The sequence below is a fragment of the Oncorhynchus tshawytscha genome, linkage group LG08 (genome assembly GCF_018296145.1).
Source record: "Oncorhynchus tshawytscha isolate Ot180627B linkage group LG08, Otsh_v2.0, whole genome shotgun sequence".
Classification (NCBI taxonomy): domain Eukaryota; kingdom Metazoa; phylum Chordata; class Actinopteri; order Salmoniformes; family Salmonidae; genus Oncorhynchus; species Oncorhynchus tshawytscha.
In genome coordinates, this window is record NC_056436.1 from 82114093 (window position 1) to 82137850 (window position 23758).

At 45.2% G+C, this 23758-nt stretch overlaps 1 protein-coding gene across 4 annotated transcripts in view; it reads right to left on the minus strand.

Moving 5' to 3' along the window:
• Positions 1–23758, minus strand: part of LOC112255886 (proton-coupled amino acid transporter 1) — a 51638-nt gene that overhangs the window by 8732 nt on the left and 19148 nt on the right. For all 4 annotated transcript variants that reach the window (XM_042326072.1, XM_042326073.1, XM_042326074.1 and 1 more), the window contains 4 exons: positions 21483–21701; positions 16689–16787; positions 16345–16511; positions 8451–8620 (listed from right to left, as the gene is read on the minus strand). In XM_042326072.1, coding sequence (XP_042182006.1) covers positions 8451–8620; positions 16345–16511; positions 16689–16787; positions 21483–21701 — 655 coding nt within the window. The remainder of the gene's footprint in view (positions 1–8450; positions 8621–16344; positions 16512–16688; positions 16788–21482; positions 21702–23758) is intronic.

Genomic DNA, 23758 nt, shown 5'->3' on the forward strand with positions numbered 1-23758 from the left:
AAAGGCAAGCAACACTGAAGCATGCATGAGAGCACCAGCTGTTGAGGACGACTGTGTGATCATGCTCTCCATAGCCGATGTGAGCAAGACCTTTAAACAGGTCAACAGTCACAAGGCCGCGGGGCCAGGGCGTGTACTCAGAGCATGCACGGACCAACCGGCAAGTGTCTTCACTGATATGTTCAACCTCTCCCTGACCGAGTCTGTAATACCTAAATGTTTCAAGAAGACCACCATAGTCCCTGTGCCCAAGAAAGCCAAGGTAACCTGCCTAAATGTCTATTGCCCTGTAGTACTCTATATCCAAGAAATGTATTGAAAGGCTGGTTCATGGCTCACATCAACACCATCCTCCCAGATCCACTCAAATTCGCATTCTGCCCCAACAGATCCTTAACAATCTCAATCGCACTCCACACTGCCCTTTCCCACCTGGACAAAAGGAACACCTATATGTTCCTTTAGAATGCTGTTCATTGACTACAGCTCAGCGTTCAACACCATAGTGCAACAAAGCTCATCACAAAGCTAAGGACCCTGGGACTAAACACCTCCCTCTGCAACTGGATCCTGTTCACCAACGGCCTCCAAACAGACCCCCCATTAACATCGATGGGGCTGAAGTGGAGCGGGTCAAGAGTTTTAAATTCCTTGGTGTCCACATCACCAACAAACTACCATGGTCCAAACACACCAAGACAGTTGTGAAGAGGGCACGACAACACCTTTTCCCTCTCAGGATACTGAAAACATTTGGCATGGGTCCCCAAATCCTCAAAAGGTTCTACAGCTGCACCATCAAGAGCATGGTTGCATCAACAACTGGTATGGCAACTGTCTGGTATCTGACCGTAAGGCGCTACAGAGGGTAGTGTGTTCGGCCCAGTACATCCCTGGGGCCAAGCTTCCTGCCATCCAGGACCTATATACTAGGCGGTGTCAAGAGGAAGGCCCCAAAAAATTGTAAAAGACTCCAGTCACCCAAGTCACCCATAGACTGTTCTCTCTGCTACCTTGAGGCAAGTGGTACCGGAGCGCCAAGTCTAGGACCAAAAGGCTCCTTAACAGCTTCTACCCCCAATCCATAAGACTGTTGAACAATTCATCAACTGGCCACCCGTATAATTTACATTGACACCCCCCCCCCTCTTTGTTTTTACACTGCTGCTACTCGCTGTTTATTATCTATGCATAGTTACTTTACCCCTACCTACATTTACAAATTACCTCAACTAACCTGTAACCCTGCACATTGACTCAGTACCGGTACCCCCTGCATATAGGCCTTGTTTATATATTTTTTAAACTTTAGTTTATTTTCTAAATATTTTCTTAACCAACAATGCAGTTCAAGAAATAGAGTTAAGGGCTTGTAAGTAAGCATTAAGCAGTAAGGTTGTATTCAGCGCAATGTGACAAATCAAATTTATTTTGATTTGAGCCAGAATGAAGGATATTTCAAAGCATCATGCTAAGAACGGACCAGTGACCGTTTGAGGAACTCTGATCCACATACAACACAAGGAGTAAGAGTCTGAAGTTAGTCTGATGGTCACTTCACTAAACAACTACTTCTATAGATGACTACTCTGAGTCAGAGATTCTAGGTCAGCTGACTAAGTATCAATCCCAGATCTCACACCAAGCAACTGATTTTCAGTCTCAACAGTATTACATGCAGACAGAGTGTTATTTTTTTTTGTATATAACTAGGCGAGTCAATAAGAACAAAATTCTTATTTACAATGACGGCCTACCTACTGCTGGGACTGAAAAATAAAAAATATAGGACAAAAACACACCACGACAAGAGAGACACCACCACAACACTACATAAAGAGAGACCTAAAGACAACATGACTACAACACGGTAGCAACATCAACATGACTACAACACGGTAGCAACACAACATGACTGCAACACAACATGACTACAACACGGTAGCAACACAACATGACTGCAACACGGTAGCAACATCAACATGAACATCAACATGACTACAACACGGTAGCATCATCAACAAGACTACAACACGGTAGCATCATCAACAAGACTACAACACGGTAGCAACATCAACAAGACTACAACACGGTAGCAACATCAACAAGACTACAACACGGTAGCAACATCAACAAGACTACAACATCAACATGACTACAACACGGTAGCAACATCAACATGACTACAACACGGTAGCAACATCAACATGACTACAACATCAACATGACTACAACACGGTAGCAACATCAACATGACTACAACATCAACATGACTACAACACGGTAGCAACATCAACATGACTACAACACGGTAGCAACATCAACATGACTACAACATCAACATGACTACAACACGGTAGCAACATCAACATGACTACAACATGGTAGCAGGACAACATGGTAGCGGCAAAACATGGTAGCAGGACAACATGGTAGCGGCACAACATGGTAGCGGCACAACATGGTAGCAGCACACCATGGTACAAACATGTTAGGCACAGACAACAGCACAAAGGGCAGTAAGGTAGAGACAACAAAACATCACGAGAAGCAACATATATAGCAGCGAAGACATTTTCAATTACGCAATTTCACAGATTTTTTTAATTACACCATTTCCCCCCCAGATATTGGTTGGGAAATTCAACAAGTGGCCTCTCAGCTCCTAGGAGCCATGCTGCAATGGTTACAATGCTGTTTGAAAAAGTCCTCTCTCATTAAGGACAAATGAACTGGGACTACACCACATTCACCATAACCTTCACCATACCTCACATAACCTTCTGCCATTCTCCCTTCACCACCACTATACCTCACATAACCTTCTGCCATTCTCCCTTCACCACCACTATACCTCACATAACCTTCTGCCATTCTCCCTTCACCACCACTATACCTCACATAACTTTCTGCCATTCTACCAATTGCATGGCTATTAACAAGAGGAATCGGAAACTCAAGGCTCTTTTACAAGAGATGCCACCGAGAGAAAAGAGAGAGCAACAGAGAGAGTGAAACAGAAATTGTCAGTGTTTCACAGAGAAATGTAAGGCAGAGAGAGAGACAGACAGAGAGAGAGAGAGAGACAGACAGAGAGAGAGAGAGAGAGAGACAGAGAAATGTAAGGCAGAGAGAGAGAGAGACAGAGACAGACACAGAGAGAGAGAGACAAATGTAAGGCAGAGAGAGAGAGAGAGAGAGAGAGAGAGAGAGAGAGAGAGACAGACACAGAGACAGACAGACAGAAATGTAAGGCAGAGAGAGAGAGAGAGAGACAGACAGACAGACAGACAGAGACAGACAGAGACAAGAAATGTAAGGCAGAGAGAGACAGAGAGAGAGAGACAGACAGACAGAGAAATGTAAGGCAGAGAGACAGAGAGACAGACAGAGACAGAGACAGAAACAGTAAGGCAGAGAGAGACAGAGAGAGAGACAGAAGACAGTAAGGCAGAGACAGAGAGAGAGAGAGAGAGACAGAGAGACGAGCCACAGAGAGACAGACACACAGAGAGAGACACAGACAGAGAGAGCAGAGAGAGACACACAGAGAGAGACGAGACAGAGACCTCTCTGATGAGAATAGGCTACCCCTCCTGTTGGGGGAGGACGCAGAGAGCTGTGGGTTGGCAGCACACTACATTGCTGCCTGTCATAATATGAGGGACAGTGTCTGACAGACCAATCAACCTGCACATATACTCTACTGTATGCTTATTGTTATTGTTCAATGTATGGTTATTTTGACCCTTGGTTAATGTTGTTACTGTTGTCCCATTGACAATTTTGATTATCTTAATATTGTAAAAATCCAAAGAAAACTTTGCCAATATGTACATTGTTACGTCATGCCAATAAAGCAAATTGAATTTAAAATGAGACACACACACACACACAGAGAGAGAGAGCGAAAGAGACACAGAGAGAAAGAGACACATTTGACCCCAATAACTACCGTGGGATATGCATCAACAGCAACCTCTGCATTATCATTAACAGCAGACCCGTACATTTCCTCAATGAAAACAATGTACTGAGCAAATGTCAAATTGGCTTTTTACCAAATTACCATACAACAGACCACGTATTCACACTGCACACCCTAATTGACAAATAAACAAACCAAAACAAAGGCAAAGTCTTCTCATGCTTTGTTGATTTCAAAAAAGCCTTCGACTCAATTTGGCATGAGGGTCTGCTATACAAATTGATGGGAAGTGGTGTTGGGGGAAAAACATACAACATTATAAAATCCATGAACACAAACAACAAGTGTGCGGTTAAAATAGGCACATTTCTTCCCACAGGGCCGTGTTTTTTAAAATTGTATTCTTTATTTCACCTTTATTTAACCAGGTAGGCTAGTTGAGAACAAGTTCTAATTTACAACTGCAACCTGGCCAAGATCAAGCAAAGCAGTGTGACACAGACAACACAGTTACACATGGAGTAAACAATAAACAAGCCAATAAAACAATAAACAAGTCAATGACACAGTAGAAAAAATAATGTCTGAACAATAAACAAGTCAATAACATAGTAGAAAAATAATGTCTATATACAGTGTGTGCAAAAGGCATGAGGAGGTAAGGCAATAAATAGGCCATAGAAGCGAATAATTACAATTCAGCAGATTAACACTGGAGTGATAAATGAGCAGATGATGATATGCAGGTAGAGATACTGGTGTGCAAAAGAGCAGCAAAGTAAAGAAAATAAAAACAGTATGGGGATGAGGTAGGTAGATTGGTTGGGCTATTTACAGATGGACTATGTACAGCTGCAGCGATCGGTTAGCTGCTCAGATAGTTGATGTTTAAAGTTGGTGAGGGAAATAAAAGTCTCCAACTTCAGCGATATTTGCAATTCGTTCCAGTCACTGGCAGCAGAGAACTGGAAGGAAATGCGGCCAAATGAGGTGTTGGCTTTGGGGATTATCAGTGAGATACACCTGCTGGAACATTTGCTACGAGTGTTGTTATCGTGACCAGTGAACTGAGATAAGGCGGAGCTTTACCTAGCATAGACTTATAGATGACCTGGAGCCAGTGGGTCTGGCGACGAATATGTAGCGAGGGCCAGTCGACTAGAGCATACAGGTCGCAGTGGTGGGTGGTATAAGGTGATTTGGTAACAAAACGGATGGCACTGTGATAGCAAACTGGATGCAGTCTGAGTAGAGAGATGGAAGCTATTTTTGTAGATGACATCGCCGAAGTCGAGGATCGGTTGGATAGTCAGTTTTACTAGGGTAAGTTTGGCGGCGTGAGTGAAGGAGGCATTGTTGCGAAATAGAAAGCAGATTCTAGATTTGATTTTGGATTGGAGATGTTTAATATGAGTCTGGAAGGAGAGTTTACAGTCTAGCCAGACACCTAGGTACTTATAGATGTCCACATATTCTAGGTCGGAACCATCCAGGATGGTGATGGTAGTCGGGCGGGCGGGTGTGGGCAGGAATGCAGCTTAAGCCCCACCCTCTTCACCATATATATATCAACAAAATTGGCGCGGGCACTAGAACAGTCTGCAGCACCTGGCTTCACCCTACTAGAATCTGAAGTGAAATGTCTACTGTTTGCTGATGATCTGGTGCTTCTGTCACAAACCAAGGAGGGCCTACAGCAGCACCTAGATCTTCTGCACAGATTCTGTCAGAACCGGGCACTGGCAGTAAATCTCAATAAGACAAAAAAATATAGTGTTCCAAAAAAGGTCCAGTTCCCAGGACCACAAATACAAATTCCATCTAGACACTGTTGCCCTACAGCACACAAAAAACTATACATACCTCCGCCAAAATATCAACACCACAGGTAACTTCCACAAAGCTGTGGACGATTTGAGAGACAAGGCAAGAAAAGCATTCTATGCCATCAAAAGGATCCTTATCCCAGTCTGCTGTTCCCACATGCTTCAAGAGGGCCACCATTGTTCCTGTTCCCAAGAAAGTTAAGGTAACTGTTCTAAATGACTATCGCGCCGTAGCACTCACTTCAGTCATCATGAAGTGCTTTGAGAGACTCAAGGAACATATCACCTCAACCCTACCTGACACCCTAGACCCACTCCAATTTGCTTACCGCCCCAATAGGTCCACAGACGACGCAACCACAATGCACACTGCCCTAAACCATCTGGACAAGAGGAATACCTATGTAAGAATGCTATTCATCGACTACAGCTCAGCATTTAACACCATAGTACCCTCCAAACTCGTCATCAAGCTCGAGACCCTGGGTCTCGACCCCGCCCTGTGCAACTGGGTCCTGGACTTCCTGACGGGCCGCCCCCAGGTGGTGAGGGTAGGAAACAACATCTCCACCCCGCTGATCCTCAACACTGGGTCCCCAGAAGGGTGCGATCTCAGCCCTCTCCTGTACTCCCTGTTCACCCATGACTGCGTGGCCATGCACTTCTCCAACTCAATCATCAAGTTAGCAGACGACACTACAGTGGTAGGCTTGATTACCAACAACGAGGAGACGGCCTACAGGGAGGAAGTGAAGGCTCTGCGAGTGTGGTGTCAGGAAAATAACCTCACACTCAACGTCAACAAAACAGATGATCGTGGACTTCAGGAAACAGAGCAGAGGGAGCACCCCCCTATCCACATCGACGGGACAGTAGTGGAGAAGCTGGAAAGTTAAGTTCCTCGGCATACACATCACGCACAAACTGAAATGGTCCACCCACACAGAGAGCATGGTGAAGAAGACGCAGCAGCGCCTCTTCAACCTCAGGAGGCTGAAGAAATTTGGCTTGTCACCGAAGACCCTCAAACTTTTACAGATGCACAATCGAGAGCATCCTGTCGGGCCGTATCACTGCCTGGTACGGCAACTGCTCCGCCCACAACAGTAAGGCTCTCCAGAGGGTAGTGAGGTCTGCACAACGCATCACCGGGGGCAAACTACCTGCACTCCAGGACACCTACACCACCCAATGTCACAGGAAGGCCATAAAGATCATCAAGGAACAACCACCCGAGCTAGTGCCTGTTCACCCCGCTATCCTACAGAAGGCAAGGTCAGTACAGGTGCCTCAAAGCGGGGACCGAGAGACTGAAAAACAGCTTCTATCTCAAGGCCATCAGACTGTCAAAACAGCCACCACTAACATTGCTGCCAACATACTGACTCAACTCCAGCCATTTTAATAATGGAAAAATGTATGTAATAAATGTATCACTAGCCACTTTAAACAATGCCACTTTATATAATGTTTACATACCATACATTACTTATCTCATATGTATATATATTTTTTAATTCTACCTATAGTACCTTTATTTAACTAGGCAAGAACAAATTAAGAACAAATTCTTATTTTCAATGACAGCCTAGGAACAGTGGGTTAACTGGTCTAGGAACAGTGGGTTAACTGACTGTTCAGCGGCAGAACAACAGATTGTCAGCTCGGGGGTTTGAACTTGCAACCTTCCGGTTACTAGTCCAACGCTCTAACCACTAGGCTACCCTGCCGCCCCATGTGTATATACTGTACTCTATCATCTACTGCATCTTGCCTATGCCGTTCGGCCATCGCTCAATCATATATCCATTATGTACATATTCTTATTCATTCCTTTACACTTGTGTGTATAAGGTAGTTGTTGTGAAATTGTTAGATTACTTGTTAGATATGACTGCACGGTCGGAACTAGAAGCACAAGCATTTCGCTACACTCACATCTGCTAACCATGTGTATGTGACTGTCATTCTAGATCTCCTTGCTCTCCTTGTTCGGGCGGTGCTCGACGGTCGACGTCACCGGCCTTCTAGCCATCATCGATCCATTTTTCATTTTCCATTGGTTTTGTCTCGTCTTCCCACACACGCCTGTTTTCAATCCCATTCATTACCTGTTGTGTATTTAACCCTCTGTTTTATTGTCAGTGTTGTTTATTTGTTGTGTTGGTGCGCGACGGGTCCTCGTACCCATGTTTGTTCATGTATGTATTTAGTGTTATGGAGCATGTTCCATGGACATTTATTAAAAGACATTTACACTTCATTTTGACTCTCCTGCGCCTGACTTCCCTGCCACCTATACACACACACACAACGCTGACAGTGACAAATAAAATTTGATGAACATAAAATTCAACATACCAATGAGTATCTGGCTAAAAATGTTTGAATCAGTTATAGAACCCATTGCCCTTTATGGTTGTGAGGTCTGGGGTCTGCTCACCAACCAAGAATTCACAAAATGGGACAAATACCAAATTGAGACTTGTGGTCAATTTGCAGTGTACAAACTATTATAACAAAATTTGGCCTGCGGCTGAGCCTAGTTGCCTACCCCCGGCCTAGGCGCTTGAGACTTCAGTCAGATTTACAGGTGAAGTGATGTTTTCAGAGTCTAGCCAGATGCAATACTACACACTGAGGGGAAGGTAGACTGCCCTGGGGGCGTCAGACAGAAAGATAGACGTCATACTCACAGGTGAAGACTACGAGCGCAGTGCGGATCAGGAGATCAACCGTCAGTTCCCATCTCTCTGAGAAGCGGGACAACACAGGAGGAATCAGGATCGCAGCTGGCACGTAGAACTGAAGGGCAAAGGTGATGTAGATACCGAAACAGTAGAGAAGCTTTACAATCTGATACATCCTGGAGAGAGAGAGAGACAGAGAGAGAGAGCGCGAGAGAGAAACAGAGAGAGAGAGAGACACAGAGAGACACACACAGAGAGAGAGAGGGGACAGAGAGACACACAGAGAGAGAGAGAGAAACAGAGAGGAGACAGAGAGAGGGCGTGACAGAGAGAAACACAGAGAGAGAGAACACACACACAGAGAGAGAGAGGGGGACACACACAGAGAGAGAGACACAGAGAGAGAGAGAAACACACAGAAAGAGAGAGACACACACAGAGAGGGGGACAGAGAGAGAGAGGGGGACAGAGAGAGAGAGGGGGACAGAGAGAGAGAGACACACAGAGAGAGACACAGAGAGAGACACAGAGAGAGAGAGAGACACAGAGAAAGAGAGAGAGAGAGGTTAAAGTCACAGCAAAGGCTGACACACACAACCACCATGATTTTATTGATGACTGCATTTCAAGTTCCTGAGGAGACATCATATTCATTAATGAGTAGGGCTAATTATTACGTAATCAGTAGTAGTAAGTAATAGTCAAACAGCACAGCATTTTGACAATAATACATCATGTAGAAACAGAAACCGAGACGGTAGTTACAATCGTATGCCTTTTGATGGCTGCAATTCAAGTTGGGAGTGAGCCCCTGTTATGAGAGTAGTCTGATATGAATGAGCCCCTGTATGAGAGTAGTCTGATATGAATGAGAGTAGTCTGATATGAATGAGCCCTTGTATGAGAGTAGTCTGATATGAATGAGCCCCTGTAAGACAGTAATGTAGTCTGATATGAATGAGCCCCTGTATGAGAGTAGTCTGATATGAATGAGCACCTGTATGAGAGTAGTCTGATATGAATGAGCACCTGTATGAGAGTAGTCTGATATGAATGAGAGTAGTCTGATATGAATGAGCCCCTGTAAGACAGTAATGTAGTCTGATATGAATGAGCCCTGTATGAGAGTAGTCTGATATGAATGAGCCCCTGTATGAGAGTAGTCTGATATGAATGAGAGTAGTCTGATATGAATGAGCCCCTGTATGAGAGTAGTCTGATATGAATGAGCCCCGTAAGACAGTAATGTAGTCTGATATGAATGAGCCCCCGTAAGACAGTAATGTAGTCTGATATAAATGAGTCCCTGTAACAAATGGCTCATCATTGTCTAACCCTTTACTACAGGTTCATGACCTGCTGACCTGCTGACCTGGCTAGATCCAGTTAACATCCAATCAATGCCACTGATTAGTCAGCTCATTGAGGAACAGGGTACTGATACTCCAGCTCAGACACACGGGGTACTGATACTCCAGCTCAGACACACGGGGTACTGATACTCCAGCTCAGACAAACGGGGTACTGATACTCCAGCTCAGACAAACAGGGTACTGATACTCCAGCTCAGACAAACGGGGTACTGATACTCCAGCTCAGACAAACGGGGTACTGATACTCCAGCTCAGACAAACGGGGTACTGATACTCCAGCTCAGACAAACGGGGTACTGATACTCCAGCTCAGACAAACGGGGTACTGATACTCCAGCTCAGACAAACGGGGTACTGATACTCCAGCTCAGACACACGGGGTACTGATACTCCAGCTCAGACACACGGGGTACTGATACTCCAGCTCAGACAAACGGGGTACTGATACTCCAGCTCAGACAAACGGGGTACTGATACTCCAGCTCAGACAAACGGGGTACTGATACTCCAGCTCAGACAAACGGGGTACTGATACTCCAGCTCAGACAAACGGGGTACTGATACTCCAGCTCAGACAAACGGGGTACTGATACTCCAGCTCAGACAAACGGGGTACTGATACTCCAGCTCAGACAAACGGGGTACTGATACTCCAGCTCAGACAAACGGGGTACTGATACTCCAGCTCAGACAAACGGGGTACTGATACTCCAGCTCAGACAAACGGGGTACTGATACTCCAGCTCAGACAAACGGGGTACTGATACTCCAGCTCAGACAAACGGGGTACTGATACTCCAGCTCAGACAAACGGGGTACTGATACTCCAGCTCAGACAAACGGGGTACTGATACTCCAGCTCAGACAAACGGGGTACTGATACTCCAGCTCAGACAAACAGGGTACTGATACTCCAGCTCAGACAAACGGGGTACTGATACTCCAGCTCAGACAAACAGGGTACTGATACTCCAGCTCAGACAAACAGGGTACTGATACTCCAGCTCAGACAAACAGGGTACTGATACTCCAGCTCAGACAAACAGGGTACTGATACTCCAGCTCAGACAAACAGGGTACTGATACTCCAGCTCAGACAAACAGGGTACTGATACTCCAGCTCAGACAAACAGGGTACTGATACTCCAGCTCAGACAAACATTCAGATGTACGGAACTGCCTGTTGTTGTTTTCCATCGTGACAAAGTTAAAGAGCGTCTCCTTTCAGTCTATAGATAGTCAGAACAGAAGGTATCCAGGTTTAGATGTCCAGGTGGATGAAACAGAGTGACCTATTGGCACAGCTTCCTGTCATTTGAGCCAGGTGGTTAGGGGTGTGTGTGTGTGTTTATTTATAGGTGTGTGTGTGCGTGGCCACTATCCTATCCTGCAATGCCGGCCCTACTGACCGCTGAGAGCAGCTCCGAGAGCACAGTGGAATTGGTCGTGAGCCACGCCTCCTAACAGCTTCACTGGTCAACTCTCTTTCATGCTGCCTCCCTCTGACCTGTTCAATCTGTTCCTTCTATATCTACCCGACTGATCTGTTCCCTCTAGATGTACCCGACTGATCTGTTCCTCTAGATGTACCCGACTGATCTGTTCCCTCTAGATGTACCCGACTGATCTGTTCCCTCTAGATGTACCCGACTGATCTGTTCCCTCTAGATGTACCCGACTGATCTGTTCCCTCTAGATGTACCCGACTGATCTGTTCCCTCTAGATGTACCCGACTGATCTGTTCCCTCTAGATGTACCCGACTGATCTGTTCCCTCTAGATGTACCCGACTGATCTGTTCCCTCTAGATGTACCCGACTGATCTGTTCCCTCTAGATGTACCTGACTGATCTGTTCCCTCTAGATGTACCCGACTGATCTGTTCCCTCTAGATGTACCCGACTGATCTGTTCCCTCTAGATGTACCCGACTGATCTGTTCCCTCTAGATGTACCCGACTGATCTGTTCCCTCTAGATGTACCCTTGACTGATCTGTTCCCTCTAGATGTACCCGACTGATCTGTTCCCTCTAGATGTACCCGACTGATCTGTTCCCTCTAGATGTACCCGACTGATCTGTTCCCTCTAGATGTACCTGACTGATCTGTTCCTTCTAGATGTACCTGACTGATCGGTTCCTTCTAGATCTACCTGACTGATTACTTTGATTAAGGCACGATTGAGCAAAGAATCAGTCGGCTTTACTGCCTTAAATTGAATTCTCCCTGGCTCATGATGTCTGATTCATGGTGTCTTGTAACCTGCCACCATGAATGAACGTGACTGCTGCATCTCCCAGTCATTGTGTCAGTGTCTCCATAGAGACAGATACAGGAGTGGTATTTACAGAACACCTCCCAGTCATTGTGTCAGTGTCTCCATAGAGACAGATACAGGAGTGGTATTTACAGAACACCTCCCAGTCATTGTGTCTCCATAGAGACAGATACAGGAGTGGTATTTAGAGAACACCTCCCAGTCATTGTGTCTCCATAGAGACAGATACAGGAGTGGTATTTACAGAACACCTCCCAGTCATTGTGTCAGTGTCTCCATAGAGACAGATACAGGAGTGGTATTTACAGAACACCTCCCAGTCATTGTGTCAGTGTCTCCATAGAGACAGATACAGGAGTGGTATTTACAGAACACCTCCCAGTCATTGTGTCTCCATAGAGACAGATACAGGAGTGGTATTTACAGAACACCTCCCAGTCATTGTGTCAGTGTCTCCATAGAGACAGATACAGGAGTGGTATTTACAGAACACCTCCCAGTCATTGTGTCTCCATAGAGACAGATACAGGAGTGGTATTTACAGAACACCTCCCAGTCATTGTGTCTCCATAGAGACAGATACAGGAGTGGTATTTACAGAACACCTCCCAGTCATTGTGTCTCCATAGAGACAGATACAGGAGTGGTATTTACAGAACACCTCCCAGTCATTGTGTCTCCATAGAGACAGATACAGGAGTGGTATTTACAGAACACCTCCCAGTCATTGTGTCTCCATAGAGACAGATACAGGAGTGGTATTTACAGAACTCCTCCCAGTCATTGTGTCAGTGTCTCCATAGAGACAGATACAGGAGTGGTATTTACAGAACACCTCCCAGTCATTGTCATTGTGTCTCCATAGAGACAGATACAGGAGTGGTATTTACAGAACACCTCCCAGTCATTGTGTCTCCATAGAGACAGATACAGGAGTGGTTTTTACAGAACACCTCCCAGTCATTGTGTCTCCATAGAGACAGATACAGGAGTGGTATTTACAGAACACCTCCCAGTCAGTGTGTCTCCATAGAGACAGATACAGGAGTGGTATTTACAGAACACCTCCCAGTCATTGTGTCTGTGTCTCCATAGAGACAGATACAGGAGTGGTATTTACAGAACACCTCCCAGTCATTGTGTCAGTGTCTCCATAGAGACAGATACAGGAGTGGTATTTACAGAACACCTCCCAGTCATTGTGTCTCCATAGAGACAGATACAGGAGTGGTATTTACAGAACACCAAATCAAATTTTATTTGTCACATACACATGGTTAGCAGATGTTAATGCGAGTGTAGCGAAATGCTTGTGCTTCTAGTTCCGACAATGCAGTAATAACCAACCAACGAGTAATCTAACCTAACAATTCCACAACTAGTACCTTATACACACAAGTGTAAAGGAATGAAGAATATGTACATAAAGATATATGAATGAGTGACGGTACAGAACGGCATAGGCAAGATGCAGTAGATGGTATTGAGTACAGTATATACATATGAGATGAGTAATGTAGGGTATGTAAACATTATATTAAGTGGCATTGTTTAAAGTGGCTAGTGATACATTTTTTACATCAATTTCCATTATTAAAGTGGTTAGAGTTGAGTCAGTATGTTGGCAGCAGCCACTCAATGTTAGTGGTGGCTGTTTAACAGTCTGATGGCCTTGAGATAGAAGCTGTTTTTCAGTCTCTCGGTCCCAGCTTTGATGCACCTGTACTGACCTCGCCTTCTGGATGATAGCAGGGTGAACAGGCAGTGGCCCGGGTGGTTGATGTCCTTGATGATCTTTTTGGCCTTCCTGTGACATCGGGTGGTGTAGGTGTCCTGGAGAGCAGGTAGTTGCCCCCGGTGGTGCGTTGTGCAGACCTCTCTACCCTCTGGAGAGCCTTACGGTTGTGGGCGGAGCAGTTGCCGTACCAGGCGGTGATACAGCCCACCAGGATGCTCTCGATTGTGCATCTGTAAAAGTTTGTGAGTGCTTTTGGTGACACGCCGAATTTCTTCAGCCTCCTGAGGTTGAAGAGGCGCTACTGCGCCTTCTTCACGACGCTGTCTGTGTGGGTGGACCAATTCAGTTTGTCCGTGATGTGTACGCAGAGTCACTTAAAATTGACTACCCTCTCCACTACTGTCTCGTCGATGTGGATAGGGGGCTGTTCCCTCTGCTGTTTCCTGAAGTCCACAATCATCTCCTTTGTTTTGTTGACGTTGAGTGTGAGGTTATTTTCCTGACATCACACTCCGAGGGCCCTCACCTCCTCCCTGTAGGCTCTCTCTTCGTTGTTGGTAATCAAACCTACCACTGTAGTGTTGTCCGCAAAGTTGATGATTGAGTTGGAGGCGTGCATGGCCACGCAGTCATGGGTGAACAGGGAGTACAGGAGAGGGCTCAGAACGCACCCTTGTGGGGCCCCAGTGTTGAGGATCAGCGGGGTGGAGATGTTGTTACCTACCCTCACCTGGGGGCGGCCCGTCAGACCGTACAGGGCGGGGTCGAGACCCAGGGTCTCGAGCTTGATGACGAATTTGGAGGGTACTATGGTGTTAAATGCTGAGCTGTAGTCGATGAACAGCATTCTCAAATAGGTATTCCTCTTGTCCAGATGGGTTAGGGCAGTGTGGTTGCGATTTGGTCGTCTGTGGACCTATTGGGGTGGTAAGCACATTGGAGTGGGTCTAGGGTGTCAGGTAGGGTGGAGGTGATATGGTCCTTGACTAGTCACTCAAAGCACTTAATGATGACGGAAGTGAGTGCTACGGGGCAATAGTCATTTAGCTCAGTTACCTTAGCTTTCTTGGGAACAGGAACAATGGTGGCCCTCTTGAAGCATGTGGGGACAGCAGACTGGGATAGGGATTGATTGAATATGTCTGTAAACACACCAGCCAGCTGGTCTGTGCCTGCTCTGAGGACGCGGCTGGGGATGCCGTCTGGGCCTGCAGCCTTGCGAGGGTTAACACGTTTAAATGTTTTACTCACGTCGGCTGCAGTGAAGGAGAGTCCGCAGGTTTTCGTAGTGGGCCGTGTCAGTGGCACTGTATTGTCCTCAAAGCGAGCAAAGAAGTTGTTTAGTCTGTCTGGGAGCAAGACATCCTGGTCTGCGACAAGGCTGGTTTTCTTTTTGTAGTCTGTGATTGACTGCAGACCCTGCCACATACCTCTTGTGTCTGAGCTGTTGAATTGCGACTCTACTTTGTCTCTTATAGCCACAGTAAAGAGAGAGAGAGAGGATGATATTTAGGGCCACAGTAAAGAGAGAGAGGGAGAGAGAGAGGATCCTATTTTGGGCCACAGTAAAGAGAGAGAGAGAGAGGATCCTATTTTGGTCAAATCTTCAAGACGATGCACACTTCAATCCAAAAATGACCAAACGCCTTTCGATGAATAAAATTATGACCAGTGTTACACTGTTAAAAAATACAGCACCATCTCTTCAGTATCTATACAGCACCATCTCTTCAGTATCTATACAGCACCATCTCTTCAGTATCTATACAGCACCATCTCTTCAGTATCTATACAGCACCATCTCTTCAGTATCTATACAGCACCATCTCTTCAGTATCTATACAGCACCATCTCTTCAGTATCTATACAGCACCATCTCTTCAGTATCTATACAGCACCATCTCTTCAGTATCTATACAGCACCATCTCTTCAGTATCTATACAGCACCATCTCTTCAGTATCTATACAGCACCATCTCTTCAGTATCTATACAGCACCATCTCTTCAGTATCTATACAGCACCATCTCTTCAGTATCTATGTGATTCTATACAGCACCATCTCTTCAGTATCTATACAGCACCATCTCTTCAGTATCTATACAGCACCATCTCTTCAGTATCTATACAGCACCATCTCTTCAGTATCTATACAGCACCATCTCTTCAGTATCTATACAGCACCATCTCTTCAGTATCTATACAGCACCATCTCTTCAGTATCTATACAGCACCATCTCTTCAGTATCTATACAGCACCATCTCTTCAGTATCTATGTGATTCTATACAGCACCATCTCTTCAGTATATGTGATGATTCTATACAGCACCATCTCTTCAGTATCTATGTGATGATTCTATACAGCACCATCTCTTCAGTATATGTGATGATTCTATACAGCACCATCTCTTCAGTATCTATGTGATGATTCTATACAGCACCATCTCTTCAGTATCTATGTGATGATTCTATACAGCACCATCTCTTCAGGACATTGTAAGAAGAACTCACCAGCAGTTGGGTAAGTTAAGGGTGATACTTCCCCCTATGGCCTCTCCAAAGGTGATGTAGCCTATGGTCCCCAAGCTGATATAGAGGAAGGTGACGATGCCCATACCCAGACATAGAACCATATTGAAACTCTGAGGCTTCTGCATCTTGTTCTCCAGGGGCAGGACCTGAGACATGGAGAGGAACAACGTTAGGTGACACTTCACCTTAAGTTGCCATTATACCAATGAAACTACACCTTACTAACTGTAGTGACGTTGTAATACCATGAAATTATGTCAGTATTAACATGGTAATAATGTTTTTTTTGCGGCATATGTTGAACATGAATAGTAATACGTTACCACTCCTATCCCCTCGAAAGCAAAGATGGCCGTTCCAAAGAAGAGAGGGTAGTCTTTGGCACGACCCACCTTGGGAAGGTTGATATGATTTGGGATGTTCTGGAAATCAAAAACAGAAAAATCGGTTGAATATCAAATTAAGTCCAGTAAGGTCATTAAATAACAATGCATAGCAGTTAACATTATAGGATGTTTGAGACTTCGCATAGATTCTACTTGTGTCTGGAACTCTATTGGAGGGATACGACATCGTTCTTCCACCACAAACTCCACCGTTTGGTGTTTTGATGATGGTAGAAACATTGGCGGAAACACACAGCCCATCAGCCGCCCCAATGGTCAGGGTCCCCCTGGAGGGAGGACTCTTTTTCTAGCCATGGTAGCCAAAGATAATGGGCTAACAGGCCATTTTTATACACGACGCTAAGCAGGATGGGATGTTAACTGCATAATTAACTCAGAAACCACATCTGTGTGGCAGCACCCGCGTTCAGTATACTTTGTGTCCTTCATTTACTCAAGCAGTTTCTTTTATTGACGCAGCTACCTGTATTTTGATCTATTATACATCTGTTTGGGAGAGTGATCATTTGAAGTGGCTCCATTTGCCCCCAGAATGCATTTGTTCACCATTCTGAATGTCTTAAGTAGAGATGGGCAACTTTGATGGAGGTGGGTGCCACAAAACCAATCAGAACTCATGATGAAGGGCCACAGGGGTTCATGGGTTCACCCACATCGATGCCCACAGAGTCAGAGCTGGCTCTAGCCTATTTGTTTGTTTTAAAGAAACACGTTTGCTGCAATTATACACACTTAGCCGTGGAGCAGAGAGAACATTTGGCCGTGGAGCAGAGAGAACATTTGGCCGTGGAGCAGAGAGAACATTTGGCCATGGAGCAGAGAGACATTTGGCCATGGAGCAGAGAGAACATTTGGCCATGGAGCAGAGAGAACATTTGGCCGTGGAGCAGAGAGAACATTTGGCCATGGAGCAGAGAGAACATTTGGCCGTGGAGCAGAGAGAACATTTGGCCGTGGAGCAGAGAGAACATTTGGCCATGAAGCAGAGAGAACATTTGGCCATGGAGCAGAGAGAACATTTGGCCGTGGAGCAGAGAGAACATTTGGCCATGGAGCAGAGAGAACATTTGGCCATGGAGCAGAGAGAACATTTGGCCATGGAGCAGAGAGAACATTTGGCCATGGAGCAGAGAGAACATTTGGCCATGGAGCAGAGAGAACATTTGGCCATGGAGCAGAGAGAACATTTGGCCATGGAGCAGAGAGAACATTTGGCCATGGAGCAGAGAGAACATTTGGCCATGGAGCAGAGAGAACATTTGGCCATGGAGCAGAGAGAACATTTGGCCATGGAGCAGAGAGAACATTTGGCCATGGAGCAGAGAGAACACTTAGCCGTGGAGCAGAGAGAACACTTGGCCATGGAGCAGAGAGAACATTTGGCCATGGAGCAGAGAGAACATTGTACAGTTTTTAACATGATATCTGATGATCAAATGGGGGCCTCCCAGTCAGTAATTTGACCAGGATTATTTTAAAAGTTTAGATAGCTGGCAGCTAGACTCACTATAAAATGTTAGCTGACATTGACTAACTGAGTAACTGTCAGTGACTGGCATAAAAAGAGAACAACTGCTGATGTACAACCAAATTTTGAAATTTGCACCTTCGGTATTCTACTATTGTAACTCTCAACAGTAAATTAAAACCATGACAGAGTTCCTAGTTGCCCTGGTCTAAATTGAATTGGGACCCCCCACCCCCACCCTCCGGTCTTGGTCTTGACTAACTCGATTTGCGCAGGTCTTGAATAGGTCTCGAACACAACACTGCCTGTCACTAGTCATTGCCTCTTCATCCATAACAACCACAACCCAATCAGTGGAGAGGTAGGGGTGGCGGGGCTGGATGCTATAGAATGCCTACATTAGAATGGTATCATATTGTTGGAACATTTCATTATATACATAACATGCAGTGGATTTAGATGGCTACTAGTGTTAAGAATGGATAACATTGTTAAGAATGGATGTTTTGTTAAGAATGGATAACATTGTTAAGAATGGATGTTTTGTTAAGAATGGATAACATTGTTAAGAATGGATGTTTTGTTAAGAATGGATAACATTGTTAAGAATGGATGTTTTGTTAAGAATGGATGTATTGTTAAGAATGGATAACATTGTTAAGAATGGATGTTTTGTTAAGAATGGATGTATTGTTAAGAATGGATGTTTTGTTAAGAATGGATAACATTGTTAAGAATAGATGTTTTGGAGCTTTGCATCAAGTAAGTTATGTATTTACTGTAATTCAGCTTTTAAGTGCCAACGTCATGAATAAACCAACTAAAGCTGAGACTGAGGGAACGGCTCAGTGTGTTACAGGCTTTTACATTTATTTTTCAAGGTTAGAGGTTATCACGTTAACACATTGGTGTCACCTCGTTAGTCAGTAGGTGTTACACCTTTGCTGGCTTGACATTTCATTAGTCAGAAGGTGTTTTACCTGTGCTGGCCCAGGGGATATGTAAGAGTGGCTGGCCCAGTGGATATGTAAGAGTGGCTGGCCCAGTGGATATGTAATATTGTGGCTGGCCCAGTGGATATGTAAGAACATGGCTGGCCCAGTGGATATGTAAGAGTGGCTGGCCCAGTGGATATGTAAGAATGGCTGGCCCAGTGGATATGTAAGAATGGCTGGCCCAGGGGATATGTAAGAATGGATAACATTGTTAAGAATGTTAAGTTTTGTTAAGAATGGATAACCAGGGGATATGTAAGAGTGGCTGGCCCAGGGGATATGTAAGAGTGGCTGGCCCAGGGGATATGTAAGAGTGGCTGGCCCAGGGGATATGTAAACTGGCCCAGGGGATATGTGAGGGCTGGCCCAGGGGATATGTAAGAGGCTGGCCCAGGGGATATTTTCAAGGTGGCTGGCCCAGGGGATATGTTAACACATGGCTGGCCCAGGGGATATGTAATAGTGGCTGGCCCAGGGGATATGTAACCTTTGTGGCTGGCCCAGGGGATATGTAAGAGTGGTGGCCCAGGGGATATGTAAGAGTGGCTGGCCCAGGGATATGTAAGAGTGGCTGGCCCAGGGGATATGTAAGAGTGGCTGGCCCAGGGGATATGTAAGAGTGGCTGGCCCAGGGGATATGTAAGAGTGGCTGGCCCAGGGGATATGTAAGAGTGGCTGGCCCAGGGGATGGCTGGCCCAGGGGATATGTAAGAGTGGCTGGCCCAGGGGATATGTAAGAGTGGCTGGCCCAGGGGATATGTAATAGTGGCTGGCCTAGGGGATATGTAATAGTGGCTGGCCCAGGGATATGTAATAGTGACTGGCCCAGGGGATATGTAATAGTGGCTGGCCCAGGGGATATGTAATAGTGGCTGGCCCAGGGGATATGTAATAGTGACTGGCCCAGGGGATATGTAATAGTGGCTGGCCCAGTGCTCCAGTTAGAAATCAAAATGGGGAGAGCCAAGAAACAAAAACAAAAACAAAATCTGATTTTCCCCTGTTCTGCTCCACTTTGTGGTCTCCTTCCTGTCGAAGTTTGGCGTTGGTTTTAATTGTGTTTGCTTCTTCTCTTCTTTTAGTGGGTGCTCACGGTGGGTGTCTTTTAGGTCCCAGTTGTTGCAAGTCAACTTTCAGTAGACACCTTTATGAGTGTTTTTCAGAACCCCTCCTAAAACCCCACCAGTTTTGTTTTGGTTGTTGTTCGTGATTCTTCGTTAGTTCCCCCTTCTGTTTGACAACATTTTTGGGGGGTTTCTTGCTAGGGAATGTAACACGTGTCATGGGACTGGAGTGTATTCATTAGTGCACACTGTACCAAAATGTTTTGCAACAGAAAACATTTTGCAATGAAAAGTTGCGTTTCTTATTCGGACAAGTTCATGTTAGTACCTCCCCCCAGAAGATGCAGTCCTGCAGTACCTACCATGAAGCAGAAGATGCAATCCTGCAGTACCTACCATGAAGCAGAAGACAGTCCTGCAGTATCTACCATGAAGCAGAAGACAGTACCTACCATGAAGCAGAAGACAGTCCTGCAGTACCTACCATGAAGCAGAAGACGCAGTCCTGCAGTACCTACCGTGAAGCAGAAGACAGTCCTGCAGTATCTACCATGAAGCAGAAGATGCAGTACCCTACCATGAAGCAGAAGACAGTCCTGCAGTATCTACCATGAAGCAGAAGATGCAGTCCTACCATGAAGCAGTATCTACCATGAAACAGAAGATGCAGTCCTGCAGTATCTACCATGAAGCAGAAGATGCAGTCCTGAAGCAGTACCTACCATGAAGCAGAAGACAGCCCTGCAGTACCTACCATGAAGCAGAAGACGCAGTCCTGCAGTACCTACCGTGAAGCAGAAGACAGTCCTGCAGTATCTACCATGAAGCAGAAGATGCAGTCCTACAGTACCTACCATGAAGCAGAAGACAGCCCTGCAGTACCTACCATGAAGCAGAAGACAGCCCTGCAGTACCTACCATGAAGCAGAAGACAGTCCTGCAGTACCTACCATGAAGCAGTAGACAGTACCTACCATGAAGCAGAAGACAGCCCTGCAGTACCTACCATGAAGCAGAAAACAGCCCTGCAGTACCTACCGTGAAGCAGAAGACAGCCCTGCAGTATCCTGACCCCTGCAGTACCTACCGTGAAGCAGAAGACAGCCCTGCAGTACCTACCGTGAAGCAGAAAACAGCCCTGCAGTATCTACCGTGAAGCAGAAAACAGCCCTGCAGTACCTACCGTGAAGCAGAAGAAGTAGATGAGGACCAGACTAGTACACATGGCCAGGTTGGCTGCCAGAGAGAGTGGGGCCAGATACTTCAGGTTTGGGGTGAACACCAAGAGTATAACAGCTGGCAGGAAACACAACATGTAGAGACGGGAGTCAAAGCTGGGGACGGTCACAGCCGTCTGGTTTCTGTGGCAGTTCATGGTTGTCCCGTTAGAGGCCTCCACCACCTGAAGGAAGAATACCAAAGTATAGTGAACACCTTCTCTCACGTCATGCCATCCTAAACTGTACTCTGCTGGATCTGTTATTTTCTTCATATTGCCCTTTCCAGCAAGGTGCAAGCAACCGATGGATAGTGATGGCTTTGGGATGTCTGAACTTTAAATGTTATGAATCATTAGTTATAATAGAGACCTGAGGGGTGCCATAGCCGAGGGACTACACCAGAGGCTAATGGTTATCTGTAGGAGGAAGGTATATGATGGGTGCAACTAAGCTTGGAATGTACTGAGTTTAGGGAAAGCGATCACATGTGGCAGGCATTGATAAGGGGAGAGAGAGTCATGGATTAGTGATGAAGGGGGTGGAGGTCAGGTCACATTAAGGGGGCAATGTTATTGCCCGTATCACTTAGTTTCCTGCCTAGCAATAAAGATAATGTTTAGCGAGAAGGAGGAGACTTCACCCAAAGTGGGGTACAAATACCACCACTATTTTAAACATGTTTTTGTCGCTTCAACAGTTCGATCCTTTGGGAAGAATAAACTTGGTTTAAGCTTTCACAGTGTCCGTTGAGTTCTTACTCTAATAATAAGAACCTAATGGTTGGTGTTGTCGGCACACACCTTACCGGTTAGGAGATTATCAGTGGTCTTGTATGTCTTTCCATGTCCTAATAATTGCTCCCACAGTTGATTTCTTCAAACCAAGCTGCTTACCTATTGCAGATTCAGTCTTCCCAGCCTGGTGCAGGTCTACAATTTTGTTTCTGGTGTCCTTTGACAGCTCTTTGGTCTTGGCCATAGTGGAGTTTGGAGTGTGACTGTTTGAGGTTGTGGACAGGTGACTTTTATACAGGTAACGAGTGGAGGATAGAGGAGAAGAAGTTACAGGCCTGTGAGAGCCAGAAATCTTGCTTGTTTGTAGGTGACCAAATACTTATTTTCCACCATAATTTCCACCAAATAAATTCATTAAAAATCCTACAATGTGATTTTCTGGATTTTTTTCTCTCATTTTGTCTGTCATAGTTGAAGTATACCTAAGATGAAAATTACAGGCCTCTCATCTTTTTAAGTGGGAGAACTTGCACAATTGGTAGCTGACTAAATATTTTTTTGCCCCACTGCATGAGATCACGTCTTACACAACTTTTTAATAGATGCCAGGATCAAATATCGCAGATTCCTTATGGTGAGAAATTGGCTAAATTTGCCAAAGGAAAAAGCATATTGGGTTGAAGGATCTAGTAGAAATACCAGGGGGATGGGTTCTAAGGAGGAAACACTGACATTATCTGACCAAACACTCCTCGCAAACTCAGAAAACCTTGGAAGGTTTTTAATCTCATGAGACATTGTCATTTTATTACGAATAGATTTACATTTTATGTTGTCTTACTCTGAAATAGATTTCTAGAATGGACAAAAATGTGGAGGGGTTCACGAGGAATTAGCATAAGGGTACCACACCTAAAAAGAAAGTAACATTTTTTTGTTCATGAACATGGTAGTGTGGTGGTCATGCAGAATCATAGGGGAAAGAGACCAGTGAATCGTTGGACTCGTGGTGAGAATAAGTCACCGTGTCTAAGGGTAGTACATACTAAATTAAAAATACATAAAAGAATGGGGTGGATTAAAACATGATTGGAGTAATGGACTGTGGATTTACCATTATCTTCTTCGGTTTATAATTAATACTTCTGGATTGCTGATTAAGATGTAGTGAATGCTAACGAAATGTACACTTTGTTTTTCAGAAGAGGAGGGGGGGTTTCATTATCTCTCGTTGGAATGTTCCCAGAGACTGTGGTATTGGGGAGAGCAGTTAGTGATATTCAGCAGTTTTAAGTGTAAAAGGTTCTGAATTAGAAACGGAGTTCCCAGATAAGGCCTGTTCATGTGTGTTTTACACACACACACACACACACACACACACACACACACACACGGTTATGAGTATGTGTTAGTGGTGTTGATACTGTGGGATTTATTTTGTGTGGGGTCTTATCAACTTGGTTTTAATTTGGGTATGCAATTACTTTATGAGATACCATTATTTC